Below are 19960 nucleotides of genomic sequence, written 5' to 3'. Positions count from 1 at the left end.
CCACTTTGACAAGAGAGACAAGTTCTCTTAAAGTATTGTCACACGTTTTGTTGTCACAATTATTGCTTAGAGCATAGGACACAAAACAAAGGTTAGCTCGTAGAGTGCCCACCTAAGAAAAGCCTCCTTTATACCCTAGAGCGGTCCCATCCCTTGTATCCTGTTTTGGTCAATCTCCAATCAGCAACCATTCTGATTGTTAATAACCTTATAGCTGGCACTTCCCGTGGTTGCAAATGTCTATTCTCAGTTTACTGTCACTGCTAAGAACATGTTGATACATTCTAACACGAACAGAACTCGCTTTCCCAGGAACCCACTGTTTGTAGCACTCTGGGGAAAAAATTTGGTAAACTTGCTCGGACACAGACAATCGTTTGTTCGGGCAAAGATTACATGTTCACAGTACAGATTCAGAATAATCAAACATAGTAGAAATAATACAATAATACACATGCAGTAAAGATGTTTAGGAGGAAGATTTTCAATCATTTGCAAATAGACCTCTGAGCTTATTGGGCTGAGAGTTACTTTATGAGAATTCTGTAATCGCACATACAGCCACATGCATTACAACCCTCAAAGGCACTAGCTGTATTCAAAACTGCCTACTACATAGGCCATATACCGACAAACTGCATTTGTCATGCAGTATGAAACTGTTAAATCCATTTATTTTGCAGTATTCTAGGCCAGGCTTTGCCAGTTTCCAGTTTTGGAAAGTGGAAGTGAACAATAGCAAACCGCTGTTAATTTCTATCAATTCACTTTTTTATCTGTGAAAAGTGCTTTATTAATACATTTTACTAACTTACTTATTGTTGTGATCGTTCCAGCACTTTGCATTGTTTGACACAGTAGGCGAGGTAGACTGGTGCATACTGGAGATTTTTTCCAAAGCAGTATAACATCCAGGGATTTTTGGTATACTGCAGATTTTGTTTTGCAGAATGAATATGACCTGCTACATTTTGGCCATATCAGTATACTGCTAGTATATTAGGCTGTTTTCAATATAGTCATTTGTAGCTCTTTGTATCTTTCTTCCCTAGGCCTAATTAAAAGTTAAAGGGTGAATGCCACAGCTTCGCTTTTGATAACATTTAAGAGTAACATTTTACCTCTCTAGGGAACATTTTCACATGAGAAGCACATCACACTGTGCAATTAGTCACAACACAATAAGAGCATACATTTCTGTTACATATAAAGACATTTAAACATGATTATGTGTTATTGTATAATTTCACTTACAGGTCACATTCATTTAAATTTCTGCAATTTACAAGCTACCTCTTTCCAAGAATCTCAGACCTTCCTAACTTTCAGGATTGGAAAGCATTTCATTTTAATTTGATGAGTTGTGAACTGAATTTGCTTTTCAGTAGGCTACATATAGTGCTGCTGAGCCTTCCACCATCCTCATCCTCCTCTCATTTCACGACATTACCATCCTCCTTCTCCTTCTCCTTGATGTTATCATGATGACCCATCACTGTGTTTTGTTCCAGCGGGGTGTGGCAGGACTGACCAGAAAGCTCTGAGTCACAGTGTTGTTTCTGGTACTGTGGGGGCTGCGGACTGGCTGAGAGCCCAGCATTTTTTGATCGTAATGTAAGGGGATAAGACAGAGATAGGGTGGATGGCCATTGTTGCTTGAAAAAAAAAATGAAAACAGAGAGAAACAACAAACATAGGGACACAATACACAGAATAGGAAAGAGAATTCATTGAGAAAGTCTGCTTGTTATACAGTGTAGATCCTGCAAGTCTGAAGGTCTTTTGAAGACCACCAGTGCTATATTTCTTCCTTTTCAAAGTTGCAGAGAAGAAATGCACAACCGATAGCAGAGCTGGAGAGGCACTGAGCAAGTGTTAGTCTGAGGGGACATAATTCATCACACCCTAGCTGTCTCCATCTCCCTACATGTCTTTCTTCATCTCCACAGCTGGGAACCCGTGAGTTCAGTGGAATGATTTTAACAAACAGATATGGAACTATTAGTCCTTGATCTTCTAATTTAACTGACCAGAAAGCGAATAAATGTATTTTCCAAAATGTTGTATAACCTAAGTGATTCGTTATACTCAAGACAGGAAGTTTTTTTTTTTTTTTTTTTTTACAATTTCTTTATTGATTTCTTGCACTCACAAGTAGTACAGTACAGTTAATATATCCCCCCTCCCCCTGACCCAACCCACAACAAAGTCTCTTTCCCAACATCTGTAACACTACAATAGTTAAAAGACCATAAAAAACAAAAAGCAAATAATATGACAGTATCACATGTACAGAACAATGGCACCTCCAGCAAAGCCATGATATGCATAAAAATAAATAAAAACTGCACCTTTGACATCACCCTCCAGTCCTTTCCTCTTTTGGGGTTCACCACTGACAGTAAGGTTTTTAAACTAAGACTCATTTCCTTGCTCCTATATTGACATTGATGCAGTCTCATCCAGTAAATGGCGCTGAACATGCATCGCAGGAAAAAAAAGTGGCAGCAAGATGTCATGCTATGCGTCGACATTCACACACAACCCTTTCTGATGCCATATATCTCCCAATGGCGCCTCAGCCATGCATGTATATACATTAACCCCCAAGGTCCACTGCTGTGGCCTTTGCCGGATGCTAAATAAAGCAGGGCCTAAAAGTAGGTAGCAGGCCATGAGTTCAGGTCAAAGGGAATGTGAAACCATAAACCAGGAGGATAGCTAGCCTTGAGACCAGCTATTACACACTGTTTACTTGGATGTTTCCTGTCAGGCTGGCTGGCTTTATGTTTAATGATGAACTTTTGAATTGAGGATAAAATGTTGAATGACTACAGTGGCTTCTTTATATCATCTTCCATTGCTAAGTGGTGGAACATGTAAATATGTGGCAAGACAGTTTATACAGTTTACAGTTAGAATTTTTTTTTTTAAAGGTACATTGCCGGTATTCCTGTATCACTTGTGTGAAGTTTAGATTGGAGAAGTTACTGACTAAATGACAACTTTTAGGTTTGTAGTGCACATCTATAGCACCCACAGATCACGGCCTGCCTGCCTTGTAACTGATGTAGTGGGGATCAATAATGAACCAGTAGGACATCTACTTTCTCTCTCTTGTGTTTTCAGAACTTTGAATCTCTGGAAAGTTCGATCCAGAACCTGCTGTCGGTGCTGTACCCGCCCTTTGAGGCCACCGCCCCCACTCTTCTCAGCCAGCTCTTCCACATCATTGATAGTCGTTATCACGGAGATGCCCTGCGATGCCTGCTGGACTTTCTGGTCCCAGCCAAGCACATCTTAGACACCGTGCAGCAGGCTGCATGTGTAAGTCACTGTTTTATACTGTACGCTACAGTGGTGTGCTAAGCTTATGTGTGAGTTTAAAGACACTTTCACTACATGTTAGTAAGGAACAAAGCTGCCCAAAGATCTTCTTGCTGGACGTAATATCATAATTAAAATAGAAAAAATAAAGTTGACATTCTTCTAATTTCTGAAAACCTGTACTGTCAATGTACTTGTCCCCCTTTTAGGCTCAGTACTCTGATGTACTTTTCCTGTGTGAGGGCTGGCCTCTGTGTTTGCATGACCAAGTTGTCGTCCACCTCGCTCCTATCAACCCCCTGCTACTTCAACCTGGCGACTTTTATCTCCAGGTGGCACCATTCTGTGACCAATCAGCTCGCATCGTGGTCTGCAGCCTCCTGGAGGAGGAGGGGCTTTTAGTGGAAGTAGTGGAGGAGACCCCGATCCCTGAAACTTCCTATCCTTGTATATTCAGCCGTGACTGGTTAGAGGAGATCAACCAGGGCCGCCATGGAACGCCTCTCAGCCAATGCCTGCTCGCAACCGAGCAGGGCGTGGTGAGGTTACCATGGGAACGGGTGGCCCTGCCTGATTTTGTGGATGTGCCACTGTGTGCTGGGAGTAGTATGGCCTCTGCTCCTCCTTCAAATCCTCCTTTACCACCTCCGCTTCCTCGTCCTCCACCTCTTCCTCATTTTCCTGAGAATTCTGCATCAAATCGTTCTTTTCCTCTTTCTCCTTCAAAGGAATCTGCACCAAAACAGTATCCTGTAACCATTCAAAATTCTATTTTAACATCTGCTTCACAACGCTCTGCCTTCACTGTGGAGACCAGAATATGTCCGGCAAGGCACGGCATTGCTGTGTCACTCTGCCTGGTGGATACTAGCGCTGCTTCTTCATCTAGGCTGGTCAAAGTGAAAGAGACTGAAACTGAGCTTAAGCCTATTGGCTGGGTGTCCCCTAATACTTGGGACAGCTCCTTTACTGGGACAGATCCAAATACAGCTACAGAAACTCGCACTGTTTCAGGTACATGCACTCCAGCAAGGGGAGATATAACTACGTGCAAAGGTGAAGATAAGGGTGTAACTGTGTCTGAAAATGTAGGGCCACATAAACATAAAGATCCAAACAACAAAGATATATGCAGGAGAGGACCAGCAGGCCACACTGTTGCAGAAGAGGAATATATTGATATTCTTCAGGCAACTATGCTTTTTAGTAGAGCTCAGTCAGCAACTGAAGAACAACAGAAATTAGAAATGCAAATGCAATCGCACACACAAATCGAACCACAAATGCAAAGACATCCACAAAGACGAGCACAAATGCAACCACGTGCAGAAATGGAGTCATTTGGGCAAGCACAGAGACAGCCAAACACACAGATACCACCTCAAGCACAGTCACAAGCACATGTGCAGTCAACTACAAAACCACAACCACAAAGATCAGATGCTGCTGTATCATTAAGGCCCAACATGTCTGCAGAAACAGCTCTCCGCCATTCCCAATCCTATCACCCTCACCCTGACTCCCTTGAACCTTCTCAGTGTGTCCGCACTGTCCAGTTCTCAGAGAAACCCTGTACCCCATGCATGAGGAGAAGACAAGGCGGAAAGGCTTCCAGAGCTCAGGAGCTTAGGTGTCGATACAGGGACTCCTACCAGGCTGCTATACAAAACCCTGTCACATTTGGAAAGGAGAAGGAGAGTGGGAATATGTTAGCTGTGGTGGAGGAGGATGGTGATTTCTCACAGTGCGATGACAGATTACCAGGGGATGAAACAGGGGATCCATGGTGTAAGGTTCAAGGAATGTGGTTTGATTCAGGGATGCAACACCAGTCTCCTTCCTCTGTCAGTGGAGCCATCTGTAAGGAGTCAGGAGAAAGGAACACTGTTCCATATTGGAAAAAAGGAGATACAAACACTGCCCCCTGTATGGATTACAGGGGAAACAATGTTTTAAAAAGTGGTGCGCTACCAGAACAAACAGCTGAAAGGAATTCTTTGCCATTTAGGGAACCAAGGGATGCACACCCTGCCAAAACTTGTGGCAATTTACACAATGTGAACGGGACAAATATAGCAGCAGGAACAAGGATAAACAATAATAGAGCTTTGTCAAGTTCAAATGATCAGTCAGATGTCATCTCTGCCAAACACCGTGGATTACAGTTTCCTTCCACTGAAATTTCATCGATGACCCTCAAGCCTCGTGAACGGCAACAAAGCAGAACTAATTCCACAGGAGCGAGTCCAAACTTTCCTAAGTCTCTTTCAGCGCCACAGAACAGACAGGAGTCCATGTCAGATGGAAGATGTTCATCCCTCTCCACAGCTGTGGTGGACACCTCAGAGAAGTGTGCGCTGGTCATTGTTGAAGGTCAAAATGTCAGGAGAAGAGAAAATACTGGCTCCTGTGCAGAGATTCCCCAGCTGCATGTGGTCAAATGTAAAAACAGCACAGCCTTTGGACTGGTTTCACCCAAGATCAACAGGAGGAAGATGGTCATTCCAGGTACAGTAATGTTGTTCTAATTTGATCTTTAGCATGGAGGTTTTATTGGGTTCATTTCATTATTGTTTACTACCAGATGAAAATCAGCCTCCCTACAGCAAAATGTGTCCATTTTTTATAGATGCTGCTCAGCCCGGCACTACGTTCATAACCAGTAAAAATGGCCATCAGACGAAGACCCCGTTACAGACAGATCCACCTCCAACAACAGAGACAGAGAAGATCTCCCAGCCTGCCTCTACTCGTCCAAGACCTGACCACCTTCCCCTGGGATCCCCAGACCCCAGAGCCCACCCCCTCTACTTAGGAGTAGCATCTCGCACAGGTAAGTTAGTCTGAGACACAGAAAATAACAACCAAGTTCTTCACTGTGCATACAAAGAAAACATATACAAATGAGATTACATAAAGGTTATTTGTATTATTGATTGATTAATGTAAGAGATTACATTAAAAACATCAGTAATACAAAAGTAACATGGAAGTATCACCAATGTATACATGAGCCTGTGAGAGTCATGATTGATTTTATCATTATTTTTAAGGCTGATTATGACTATTTAATTTTCTTTTTTCTTGAACATTCACTTTTTTTCTGACATGGCAGTAAAACTCACGACTTATAGTAGCTCTGACCCTCTCTGTCTCTATTTACCTTTTCTGTTTGATCTTCTTTCTTATGATTTTCTCTCATTTCAGTTAACATACCGGCATTGTCTTTGTCCTTCAAGCCTTTGCTGTTGTTGCACATTTTATGAGCCTTTTGCTAAAAATGATCCTGTTCAAAATATACATAGTAACTATTCTAATGAAAACTTTACTTAATAGTTTAACTGAATCCTCTCTGTATTTCAATTCAATTATATTTGAATAGAAAGACATCTCATTCTGTTATACAGTAGTCCTCCTCAAGGATCAGTATGAGCAAGGCAGTGGTGGATGTCTACTGGGATTTAGGGTAAAATAAATCTATTAAAAAGAGAAATCACCCAGATGCTTTTACTCTCTCTGCTCTCCCCTTTTGGAGATGGTAAATAGGTTACTGAAAATTCTCACTGAGAACAGCATGTTCCCTGATCTTTCTTCTCTTTAACCCCTTCAGGTGGCAGAGACAGGACAGGCAGGGCAATAGTTGAGCTCTATGGACACCACCAGGGATGGAGATCAGCTGTAACAAGCCAGGAGCTTTTCCAGATGCTGCTCTACTTCCGTACTATCACCAGGTAACATATCAGTAAATCAATGAATTAATTAATGAAAAATTAATTAACCAGACTTGAAAAAAAAACTGTACATTTAAAGTCATAATGGAAGGAAGTTTTGGCATCATTGTGGCCATGTCTGGTTTATTGTGGTGACTGTTGTGTACTTAATAGCTTTTTTTATCCCTTATCTAGGAGAGAAATCAGAGAAGCTGGGATGACACTCATTTTTGATTCGAGGAAGACAAATCCTCAACCGCAGCTCTATAAGGCCTTGATGACGCTTCAAGTAAGAAGCACAGACATTTCTGCATTACAACTGCCTACTGCAGGTCACAGTTAACTGTTGTAAGGGTGTTTACTCCTGGTTGGAGTGCTGCTGTTTACGGGCGATTAATCCTGGGTGAAATATCAATGCTGAATAATGTAGCAGCTGCTGAGCATATCAGCATATCTAGACGTCCTCCGGTTTATTTAATAGTTATGTGTAATGTGACAAAAGATCTTTTCCTTTACTTATTTGTAATCAAAGGTGCAATTTATTGTATAATATACAAGTTTGCTTTTATTAATTTGTCATACAATGTCTAGTGTTGATATCAGTTCAATTTACTGAAAAATAAATTAATTTCCATTGATACCCATATGTTTTTGACTTGTAGTCTGATTGTGCTATTTATTTGTGGTCATCAATTAAAGGCTGTAACTCAAAGAATGCATGAATGTAGTTAAGTAGGATTTATGGAGTGTAAACTGTTGCAGGAGCAGACTCCCCAGGCAGTAAACAGTTTTGTGCTGCTGGTGGACAAGGAGAGCAGCCTTCGGCCAGAGAGGTGTCCCGGAATCCAGGTCAGCTTTTTCACTTTTTACAATCTTTATTATCAGACACTACAGGTGGAGAAATACCTCTGTTTGGTTTCCTATAAAGAGTAATTAATTTGAGTAGTCTATAAACTTCATTGATCTCTTTAAAGGTGTTTTAGCCATGCTAGCGGTGTGGTTATAGGGATGGCAATGTCAGTTAGTTTGTTGGCTCATTATTTTGGTCCAGACTAAAATATCTTGAAAACACATTGATTAGCATGACAATTTGACATTCATGCTCCCCAGAGAATGAATTATATGATGTTTTGAGTTTGTTTCCAGTTCTCCAGGGAAATATATCAACATCGCCTGATCATAAACTTTAGGAGTCACAACAGGACTTCAGATGCATTTACAATCAGACATTTTTGCATTTAATAGGCTAAAATATTGACCAATTGTTAAACCAAATAGATGAAAACTAGATTTATGAGGACTATGGTTAACTTTTTCTCAGATCTCTGCAGGATAAACCGAGACAGCTAGCTAGACTATCTATCTGTCCAACCTGAGTTTTCTGTTGCACGACTAAAACAACTTTTGAACATACACACGTTCCACCAAAACAAGTACCCTTCCAAGGCTATTTTGCAGAGGCACCGTGGCTCCGTCCGACACTTAGCACCACCCAAGACAATTGGGATTGGTTTAAAGAAATGGCAATAAACCAGAGCACTTTTTCTCCCATCCCGGAATGCTTCGTGGACTAGCCAGACCCTCCTCCGCAGCGCTGTGGAGGAAGGTCTGGCAATGCAAGACTATGTGGTGAACAATGACGCAATAATCTCCCAGTTTTTCATTCTGTAGCTGTGAAAACGCGTTGATGTTACTTTGACACTTGTTGCCTCAAAGCAGACTGAAGTGGTGACATCGATGAAAGCCTTGTTCAAGCTGGCGGAGGTGAGTCAGCTGAGCGCCCGCCTGGATGGCACGCTATCTCACAGCCACTGTGACTGGATAGAGCTGCACCAGGTGAGACACAGTCACATCAAAATCATTACCTGCCTCTCTTCTCTCCAGTCAGGTAGTGTAATAGTTGCCTCTTACTGCTCATGATTTACTCATGTCCACATCTTTCATTCTCTAGAAACTCTTCCCATTTGTGTCTGATCTTCACGAGGCATCCAGCCTTCTTCTGAGAGCCATTAGTGAGTTAGAAGAGCCCCAGAGGACAGACACTGTACAGGTACCTTCATGCTGTCTTTTGACTGTTTACTTATGTTGTTATTTGGGCCTTGAAAGCTGGATTTATCCTCAGTTATGTAACTTAGTCGTCACTGAAAATACAGTGTGTGTTATGAGGATAATAACTTCTGTAGTTATATAAAAGTATTAGCGAATGCACGTGAAATTTTTTATGTGAAGTATTTATTGTATAATTTGTTGATCTTTAAAATGTATTTTTGTCAAATAGACTGTGCAGCAGTGCATGATGGACCAGAGGACTCTGATGAGGAATGTACTGGAGGACAGCCGATTGGTCAGCCTGCAGAGAGAGGGCGGGGCCATCTTGGCGAGGCTGAGGAAGGAGAGTGACCTCAGATACCCCCACTGCGAGGACCTCAGGTAAACTCCTGCTCTCATCTGCTGATGTCTTTTTGGGGGTAAACTTGTTTAAATGACCTTTGATATCCTGTGATTAAATATTCTAGCTGCTAGACTAAACATATTCCTGCCAATCACCACACCAAAAATAAGTGGCAAAAATTATTAAATTATTAATTGTGCAGCTGCAGCACACTTTCATTATTTAATAGCAGGGGATTTAAGATACACAGGACATAAACAAACATTCCATATCCTATTGTCTTTGTGATGACGACACACCATCATATTTGCACTATTTTGAGATCAAAATGTAGCCATAACACTCTTGACTTTGTACAATAGCTGAAAAGCAAAAGTTAAATGTTTTTGTGCCACAGTTTGCTGTCTTAAGCCAGTTGTTCCAAGCCTAGCTGTGTTATTGTTATGCATATGCTGCCTAATCCTCTTCTTCCAGAACACCAGTTATTCATTTACTCTGTTATATATTTTTTTTCTTAAGCCTTTGATCTGTCTTTTTCCTACATGCAGTGACGCAGTAGACTCGGTGAGCAGCCTGTACAACCACGTGGAGGAGCAGGCTCACATCCTCGTGCAGAGGTCCAACATGTCACTGGAACACCTGGAGTATCTGCTGCAGCTCAGAGAGGTGGAGGGACACTTCATGCAGGTGCATTTTATTAATAGCTGACCATCAAATTTGCCTACTGATGTTCAGATGAATGGCACTTATTTCAAAATATATTAGGTTTGGTAAGTGCAGTAATGGTTCTAAGGGACTATAAAAGACGTTACAGTCTGTGGGTTCATGAAGGCCCAGTGATGTAATAATAACAAGTCATCATGTGGGTATGGTGATGAGTAGATCAAATGTCGAAAATGAATTCAATATTTTGTTTAAATTAGAATCATCTGTTGTTATTTTTCTCACATAAATCAGGGGACACAAAGTGAAACAGTTCAGTAATGTGAATAAATAGGGACAGTATGTATATGTTTGCCTGTGTTTTATGTCACTGCATACAACATTAAATATGTTTATGATAGTTAAGTTGCTTAGCTCTGGGTCGGCTATTTGTTGTTTACTAACACTTGAGGCCCGTTAGTGATGAAGACTTTATTAATTATATTTTTAATTGAGATATATATTGGCCAACTGTGTTTTTAAGACACATAATCAAAAGAAAAACACATACAAAATTAAGCGGATAAAAGACACTCTTCCACCCACCAACTCTCTACAGCAGAATACTATTTTAAGAAAGTGTAACAAGGTAAAACACACAGTACACACAGTCAAACTTATAATATTATAATTTATTATTTATTATGATTATTATTATTAGATTAGGACTTTAAAAAGAAGTTACACATGCCCATGCCCATACTACTTAACACAATATTGTTTTGCTTCTGTCCCTGCAGATGCTACAATGGTTTAATGTAGAGGGAGAGCGCCACCTGCTGGAGGCTGAATCAGTCGAGGACTCTGGGGACCGAATGGAGCAGATCCTCAACAACTTCACTCGTTTCCTTATTGAAGCTAATGCAAGTCTACGTTTTCTTGTGGCTGTCATGAATTTGCATCTCTGTTTGTCCACCTGTCTCAATCTGTCTCTCCCTGTGCCCTCATCCTCCAGGACCGAAGGCACCACGCCATGACGTTAGTGTCAGAGGCAGAGCGACTCCAGCAGATTGGGCTTTCCTACCCAGAGACGGAGGCGTTTGGGACTCTAATCTGCACCTTCAAATCAGGCCTGGAGGACTTTCTGTGCAGGGCAGAGGCATGCGGCAGGGAGCTGCAGATCATGGTCAACGTGTGTGATTTTTGTGAGCAGGTTGGTGTCAGATATTTTATTAGCATTCAAAATTCAAGTATTCAAGATCACTATGCAGCTAGTGCTCTTACCCCATAGAAACATTTATTCGGCCCAGTTTGGGAACCAAGCCCACAAAAGACGTCCCTTCCCCCATAGAACTGACAACTCTGCTGAAGCTTTTCTGTGTGAACCCTTTATCGGAACATATATGGCATGAATGAGTTCTCTTTTTATATTACACATCATACAATAAAGAATTGCCTGAGTAGATTAGCATGATGATAAAAAAGTAAATTTGTTTTATGTTTGTTTATATATGACAAAAGAAAACATCTGTAATCTCCAAACAGGCTACAGCTCTGGCCAGCGAATGCATTGAGTACCTGGACCAGACTCAACTCAGAATCCACACAATGCGAGACCATGACCAGACTACAACACCTGTCAATCACACAAACACTCAGCCAATGCAACACCAAAACCAAGACTCTGGGCCGAGCGCTGCATCCCTTTACCCGTTTGATGTCCACGCACCACATGCTCCAAATGTTTTACTGTCAAGCAATGACACCTCCATCCTCCAGAATTTCCAAGACAGGTTCCTCCAGTTCACCCCAGAGAGATTTCAGGAGGTGAACTAAGTCAGGCCACACCCCCCCCCCCCCCCTGTCGCCTCCCCCCCTCCCCCCCCCCCCCCCCCCCCCCCCCCCCCCGCTTCCCCCCCCCCCCCCCCCCCCCCCCCCCCTTCCCCCCCCCCCCTTTTTTTTTTTTTCACTAACGTTCAGACAACGTCCCCCGGTGGCCAGAGTCTGGTGGTACAATCAACGCCCGGGCCTCTGCACCCACAGTGGGAGGGCATTGTGTCGAGAACGGTGGATTTAGGGAAGAGAAGGCCGATCCTGGGCAGCAACGACACTAACTCAACAACTGTAGCCTGCTGTAACATCAAACCTGAGGATCACAGTGATGCTGAAACCAGCCAGGGGTCAAAGGTCACGCCACAGTCACCTCACAGGTAACTTGTTGGTCCATTCATCTCACTTGATTTAATAGTTTACACTGTGTGAGATGATCACTATTAAACAAATCATTTAATAATAGGTCAGCAAGAAGAACAGAAAGAGAGACGAGGAGAAGACAGACAAGCAGAGCAAGGAGTGAGAGAGATGCCGCTGCTCTGTCTCAGTCCCACACTGTCGGCTGCCAGTGGTTTTCATGGGGACGAGGTCTTGGAGTGAGGTCGGTGAGTCAGGACTCGTGCACCACTGGAGTAGCGACGGCAGGGTCATTCACTCCTCCAGAGCAGCAAGTTCGACCCCCGTCATCCTGCTCCCACCATGGTCAGCCGTCTTGTCGGATCCTCCAGGAGGCTCAGAAGTTCCAGATCTCCCGCCACGGGAGCTTCTGCTCAGAAGACTCCTGTATGAGCGACCGGGGGGCTGTAGGGGGTAACGGGACTTTATGCTGCAAACACTCGAGTCTCCCCATCGGGAGATATGAGGGGGCCTTTTGTTTGGCAGGTCCACAGGAGAGTGCCAGCAATGCCCTGTAAGTTTACTACATGTGGGTGAAATGTGCTTGCATAACAGATTGAGAAAAAGATATGTAATCAAATATTTGCTTTGCAAGATAATATTATAAGTTAACATGCTTTTCATTTTAATAATCTTGTGAGTCTTAATGAGATTTCATGCACTCTTTACTGTCTCTAAGCTTCCAATGAAGTACTACAGGTACTGTTTCTTCTGATTCTCCTCACTTTTCTTTTCTACTTGTCAACATGATGGATTATTGAACAGGCCTACCAGACACAGACCCTTTGTTTACAGTGACTGCTAATAATGAGATCTATACATCACAATGGAAAGTTAATGGGCTCAGTCATAAGTAGAGATATCCCAATTACATTTTTGGCTCCTGGTAACTCCTGATTTTGAGTCCTTTAAAATTCCCATATCATGCACATGCTTACAGGCTTTGATGTTCAAAAACTCTATTTCTCTTATACTGTCTGTCTAAATATAACTGTAATCACCCTCTGTCTGAAACGCTCCATTTTAGCACCTGTCTCTTTTAGCCCCCCCATCCGAAAAACCCAGTCTGCTTTGATTGGTCAACATATACGGGTCCTCCGCATCTGTGCTCTTAACATCTTTGCTCCGTCATTGCAGGAACTGTAGCTGCACTGTAGCGGCACTTTCTATCTGTATATAGTACAGTTGTGACATCACAACTGCACAAAAGTCCAGCACGGCTCAATTAAAGGCACCGTTTCTGAATACGGCTTTGTGCATTTCTCTGTGGATTGAGTGTTTTGATACTTTCACAGTATTTATTTAGCACTTTCACCTACTATATAATCAAAAAAGACATGGAAATCTTACTTTATACAATATGGGACCCTGAATATGCAATCCAATTATTGTATTTTAGTTGTAGGTTTTTTAACATAGAGTTGCCCAAACTACAGTATATATAGGCTACGGTAAGCCTACAGTAAACTTACTGAAGCACTGTAAACATCTGTCAGCAGAGGAGCTGCTATGTAGGATGGGGGTGGTGTTTTACTTGTCTGTGCCCAAGGGCCCATTCTCATAATCCATCCATACTTGGCATGTTTCTTTTCTATCACTGTGCATGTAGAGAGAGTAAAATGACAGCATGTCACTGTATCATCTGCTGAAATATAAAAGTAGTACATCTTCTCACCTTACTGCAGTGATGTACAGGTGTACTCCAGGACCCCTTGACATCACTGTTGGTTACAGGTGCCACAAAGCACACTTCTGACAACACCCATCACTTATTCTGGCTATGGTCAGAGCTAAAATAGGCTTGACATATTCACCCAGAGAGGGCAGCAAAACACTGCTTTTCAGCCTGGTATTGAATTACTCTTTAAATATTAGTTAAGTTCATTGGTGAATATCCTTTCATCACAAGCAGTTTTCAAAAGACAAAGCCTATGCAGATCAATTTCAGTACAACAGGAAATTAAATAATAAATAACTCTGCATCATTCAGCCAATAAAACAAAGCAAAGGGGGAAAGAGTAACGTGGTGGAGAGAGATCCTGTGCAAAGACTATCAAGCCTAAAACACCCTAAACAATTTTCCTAATATTATTTGGTTTGTACAGATGCAGAAAAACTCCCAAATTAGGTATTCCAAGGATGAGGACATGAAATAAGTTATTTACAAATACTACTGTATAGATATATTATTGAATAATATGTACTGCAGTGTACTATGTAAAGGTCTGTGTTTGAAGTTAATAGATATTTGTTCTGTTTGTGTTATCAGGAGGCTGCATCGTGTCCTGGAGGAGCTGGTGTTGACAGAGAGAGAGTATGTCCGCTCACTGGGCTACATCCTGACCCACTACCTCCCCCTGCTGGACAGACCGGACATCCCCCAGGACCTCAGGGGCAAGCGAGGTGTCATCTTCGGCAACCTGGAGAAGCTTTACGACTTCCACAGCCACTACTTCCTGCCCGAGCTGGAGGCCTGCCAGAGGGAGCCCGCCATGGTGGCGCGCTGCTTTCTCAGACATGTGAGTAGTACAGTAACTGTACAACTGTAATAAATATATAGTATATTATTTTTATATGTAATGTTCATTATATTTATAAAGCATATTAATGGTTTTAGCTTAGTTTTTATCTGATTGTGTTTATTTCTATTTTTATTATTGTATAATTGAAATAACTTAAGAAATTAGCATTTTAACTGATGGCAAAATATCTAATTGTAATATACAAAATAGTCCCACCTTTCTTCTCAAGATGTGAAGAGACCAGAAGTTGACATGTACAGTAGCAGGATTTCAGTCATATGATCATGATAGATTATTAGTATTATTATGTGATTATTGCAGATATATATGAGTACTGAGAGTTAAAGTTGGCTTATAAATAACATAAATTTTCTAAGATGGTTTATCTTTCCACAGAGTGATAGTTTTGGCCTGTACGCTCTGTACAGCAAGAACAAACCCCTGTCAGACGCCCTGATCCTGCACCGTCGCCATGACATCTTCAAGGTCAGTTTATGTGTCCTGTCTTTTTCTTAACTGAAAAATAGGAGCGGATGTTTTACAGCCCTTTCCTTTTGCGTTTACACTATGCAAGCTCGGACATTTTATCTGTACACCACCCTAATTTTTCATTTTAGTAGGTTCAAAGTTACATTTTCAACTGGCTGCAGTAGTCATTACACCCCGAACCCTGGAAGTGTTAGTGCCATGCTTTACCTTTCCAGCTTTACAGTCCCACTTTGTTTCCCCTCATAGAAGAAGCAGCAGGAGCTGGGGGACATGATGGACCTTTCATCCTACCTGCTGAGGCCTATCCAGAGGATCAGCAAGTACAGCCTCCTTCTGCAGGACATGCTGGCTCTGGCTGGGTCATACACGCCAAAAGACATGATCCAGGAAACACTGCTCGCATCTAGTGTGTGCGCGCAAAGTGTGTGTGGCCCGAGTTCGTTTGTGCCTGATCTGACGAGCAGTGAGAGGGAGCGGGAAAGGACTGAGATCCGAGCTGCTGCAGACCTGGTTCGGTTTCAGATGCGCCACGGCAACGATTTGCTCACCATGGACGCCATCCAGGAGTGTGATGTAAGATATTCAAATGACAAATAAGATCTACTTGATATCCAGCAGTTAATAGTGTTTTTTTCTTTCTGCTCTGCCATACATTTCTCTGCTCTATCAGGTAAATTTAAAAGAGCAGGGCCAGCTCATTCGCCAGGACGAGTTCACAGTTTTCTTTAGGAAGAAGAAATGTGTTCGTCGCATCTTTCTCTTTGAAGATCTCATCCTCTTCAGCAAGACCAAGAGGACAGATATTGGCAACGATGTTTATGTCTACAAGCAATCATTCAAGGTTCGCACACATCCTTGTTTATAAAAAGCTGTCCTAATATACAGTATATTCTATTACAGAGGCATTTGCCAATAGTTTTGATGCAAAGCTCCTATTATGCAAAGCTTGAAGTGAAGCCATAACATCTAACCACATATTATTATTTCAATCAGTGCAATTTCTGTGTGTCTCTCTGTGTTTTCTCTCCCAGACAAGCGACATTGGGATGACCCACAACTCAAGTGTGAGCAGCTTGTGTTTTGAGATCTGGTTCCGAAGGAGAAAAAGAGAGGACACCTACACCCTGAAGGCCTCCAGCATGGAGCTGAAGAAAGCCTGGACCACTGACCTGGAGAAGATTCTGTGGGATCAGGCCGCTCACAGTCGAGGTAGTAACAACAACACAACAACATATCTTAATTATAAAGCACTTTTACAGTTTACAAAAGGCTTTACAGGAAAAAAAAAAAAAAAAAAAGATTGTGAATACACTATACATTCCAGAGCTGCGTATGCAGGAGAGGGTGTTCATGGGAATGGGCCGCAAACCTTTTATGGACATTCAACCCAGTGATGCTGCCATCTGTGACCGAGCCGTGAACTGCGCTGTGCCAGGGAGAAGTAAGGAGCTGCACACACAAAACAATTCTTTATACTGTAGAATATGTTCTTCAACATTTTACACTTCAAACTAAGTTCAGTATCACTTTAATAACAATACATCAACACGTTTTAGTATGTGTTAGGATTTAATGTTATCTGATACAGCAGGACCTCACATGACCATGTTTGTGCCCCATCATTCCTGTTAGTTAATGAGGATTTTATTTACCAAATTACTTGTAGGTATGTGGGCTTGTCTAACTTTATCTTCTTCTTTCATAAAATGGTTCATTATAGCAAGAAAACACAACTGCACAGAGTCCCAAATTGAAAAAAAATGATCTAAACCATTTGGAAAATAACAAAGGCAAATGTGAAAGCCATCATTCAAACGGTTGAAAGTGTCTATTATATTTTCCGGACTACTGTAGTTTTATACTGTACATGTATTGTGTGTTTTGCAATATAATACATTTCATGTATATTCCCTTATTTTTAATTTAAAAGATACATTTAAATAAAATAAATAAAATAGGTGGTCTGGATAGTACCTGAATTGTGGATTTTCTTGGGAATTAATTAGATTTTTTTCTGGTAAATAATAACATTGACAATGTTTTTAGCCATTATAGTATCATAGCAATAGTAGCTCAACAACTATTGGATGAATTGGCACATTTGGTACATACATTTGTAGTCATCATGGGATCAATCCTGCTGAATTTGGTGATCCCATGACTTTTCCTCTAGCGGCACAATGTGGTTCACATTTGTGTTTGGTGAAATATCTCAGCTGTTGGATGGATTGCCATTAAATTCGATACATTCAGACATTCATCTTCCCCTCTGTCATCTAGCACCATCATCAGGTTAATATTTCAATTTTTATGACCAAATACCCGCAAAACTAATTCCCATCAGCCTCAGCTCAAATGTTAGCATGCTAACACGCTAAACTAAAATGATGAACATGGTAAACATTATACTTCTTAAGTATTAGCATGGTTATATTGTGAGCATGTTAGAATTTTGCTTAAAGCACTGTTGTGTACAGCCTCACAAAGTGGCTAGCATGGCTGTAGAATCTTAGCATTGTTTTTGATTTTTTTTTACTCTTTAAAAACTAAGCAAAACTAGTAACTAAAATCCAAAAACACTTAATATTTTTTTCTGAAATACCTGCTTTTGCCCTCACTGCTCACTGACCCAGCCCATTAATGTTTCATTGATGACACCGATCTATGTGTGTCGTCAGTTCCTGTGGCCTGTTGTTCACACAGGAGCTTAGACTATCCACGACCACACTCCATTGGCTCTGGCAGCACCGCCTCCACCACCCTCAGCCAATCATCTTCCTCCTCTGGCCGGGGCTCGCTGCCCCCTGCTGGTTATCCCGGGAACCTGTCACAGGGGGTGGAGAACAGTCCTGCTGTCTGCTCCTCCCCTGAGGCTGTGACTGAAAATGAACTTAACAATCAGCATCTTCATCGTAACTGTGAACAATGGAAAAGTCATCATCCACTGAGTGAGTTTGAAAAATATGTTTTATTTTTTTGACAGATAACAGAAGGGTCTGCTTGCAGTTGACTTATTAGCTCAATATGACTGCGACGCAATCCAGTGAACATGTTAATATGATTATCATCCTAAAGTTATATGACATTTGAATACGAGAAGGTATTTTATAGGGGTGATAGAATGCAAAACCGAGTTTTGTCATAGTTGAATTCCGACAGTTCGGTGGGTAAAATAGGCATACATAGAACCTCAAAGTCCCATTGACACCTCTTTGCTATGCAAATCTCACAATTTGAAACTGCCGCTGAAAACAGGCGAATCTGAACAAAGCCAGTAGTTGACATCAACTCAGGTGGCTGTACCTTATTTGGCTCTAGACTGTACCTTTGTCACGCCCAAAATGTACATACAAACCACTGGTCTGTGACCAGCTGGTGTTCTGAATGTTGGTTGCGCAGATCTTAGACACTTTATACATTGTTCGTCTGCTATTTCATTACTAAATTCACTTCTGTTCCACAATCTGACGTGACAGCCGGTGGGTGCCTGTCGGGGTCGATGGCTTGCCGACGGCCTGTCCACCTTCACAGACCCCGCTGTGAGCTGGCTGGAGCTCTATCAGGAGACTGCCGGACAAGAGGCGTTTATTTCTCCGATCGTTTGTTTAAATAACTCAACACATATCCATTATAAGATTAAGTGGAACCTGTGGTTTTTCGAAGTTATAATGCTCCTCAAGAGATTGCGGGCGTTAACAAGCTCGCTGATTCGCTGCCTCCCCTTCTGATCAGTGCTGCTGTATATAGGAGAAAGAAGAGAGGGGAGGGGCTGCTCCTCAGTCACAGAACAGAAGAAAGAAGTGTATGGGCTGAAATATGTGCCACCAGAAACTGAATTTGAATCATTTATATTTGAATTTGAATTGCTAAACTTAAATAATTGCATTGAAAAACTGAATTTGAATCACATAATTTGAAATTGTATTGTTTAATTTGAATCATTGCATTGAAAAACTGAATCTGAATAGTATAATTTGAAATTGAATTCATTCGTTTGTAACTGAATTCCAATAAAATTTGATCTTCACTGAAAATTCAACTCTCTATATATCCTCACATTCAGTTCTCACTATTCAGATTCAGATCATGAAATTCAATTTCAAGTTACTGAGACAGACATCCGGGTACTTGGAGGATGAAGGAAGAGCAATCGAGCGCAGATATACCCTATTTGGAGACCTTAAAGGTGCTCTAAGCGATGTTGGGTGACGTTACTTCTCGTTGACGTTCAAAGTATTTTCAAACAAAATGGAGACTAGTTCGTTCTTCCCTCCTCCTCATCCTGTCCCCTCCCCCTCCCTTCTGTGCATCATTGTTTTCAAGTATCTGTGTTTCTGCTTTAGTGGACAGCACTGAATCATCTGGAGAATGCATCAACCTCTATAGCAGCTCAGACCGCAACTGCCTGTCTGCCATTGGTGGAGATGTAGTGGACGACTCCTCCTTGAATGTATCCCAGAGTTCAAAACCTCGCCCACCACTTTGTCATACCCCCAGTCTGAGGAGAGATGGCTCACCAGCAATTAGCAGAAAGAAACCAAGTGTTGCCCCCAAACCTCCACATCTGGCTAATGCTCAGGTACAGTTAAGGTGTAACAAAATTACCTGAATTGTATGAGCTAATGACAATGGATCAAGACTCAATCATC

The 19960-nt window shown here is 41.7% G+C and overlaps 1 protein-coding gene across 1 annotated transcript in view; it reads left to right on the top strand.

The window, feature by feature from the left end:
* Positions 1-19960, top strand: part of LOC120559019 — a 29333-nt gene that overhangs the window by 6394 nt on the left and 2979 nt on the right. The window contains exons 2-24 of the mRNA XM_039800444.1: positions 3130-3327; positions 3537-5835; positions 5957-6160; positions 6938-7058; positions 7233-7326; positions 7800-7886; positions 8757-8873; positions 8989-9087; positions 9316-9467; positions 9978-10116; positions 10872-10994; positions 11087-11284; positions 11617-11898; positions 12046-12281; positions 12368-12814; positions 14570-14819; positions 15219-15308; positions 15558-15884; positions 15982-16152; positions 16343-16520; positions 16636-16752; positions 17990-18259; positions 19655-19890. Of these exons, the coding sequence (XP_039656378.1) occupies positions 3130-3327; positions 3537-5835; positions 5957-6160; positions 6938-7058; positions 7233-7326; positions 7800-7886; positions 8757-8873; positions 8989-9087; positions 9316-9467; positions 9978-10116; positions 10872-10994; positions 11087-11284; positions 11617-11898; positions 12046-12281; positions 12368-12814; positions 14570-14819; positions 15219-15308; positions 15558-15884; positions 15982-16152; positions 16343-16520; positions 16636-16752; positions 17990-18259; positions 19655-19890 (6435 nt within the window). The remainder of the gene's footprint in view (positions 1-3129; positions 3328-3536; positions 5836-5956; positions 6161-6937; positions 7059-7232; positions 7327-7799; positions 7887-8756; positions 8874-8988; positions 9088-9315; positions 9468-9977; positions 10117-10871; positions 10995-11086; positions 11285-11616; positions 11899-12045; positions 12282-12367; positions 12815-14569; positions 14820-15218; positions 15309-15557; positions 15885-15981; positions 16153-16342; positions 16521-16635; positions 16753-17989; positions 18260-19654; positions 19891-19960) is intronic.

The sequence above is a fragment of the Perca fluviatilis genome, chromosome 5 (genome assembly GCF_010015445.1).
Source record: "Perca fluviatilis chromosome 5, GENO_Pfluv_1.0, whole genome shotgun sequence".
Classification (NCBI taxonomy): Eukaryota; Metazoa; Chordata; class Actinopteri; order Perciformes; family Percidae; genus Perca; species Perca fluviatilis.
Note: the sequence above shows the minus strand (reverse complement) of the source record. Positions and strands in the feature narration are given on the sequence as shown.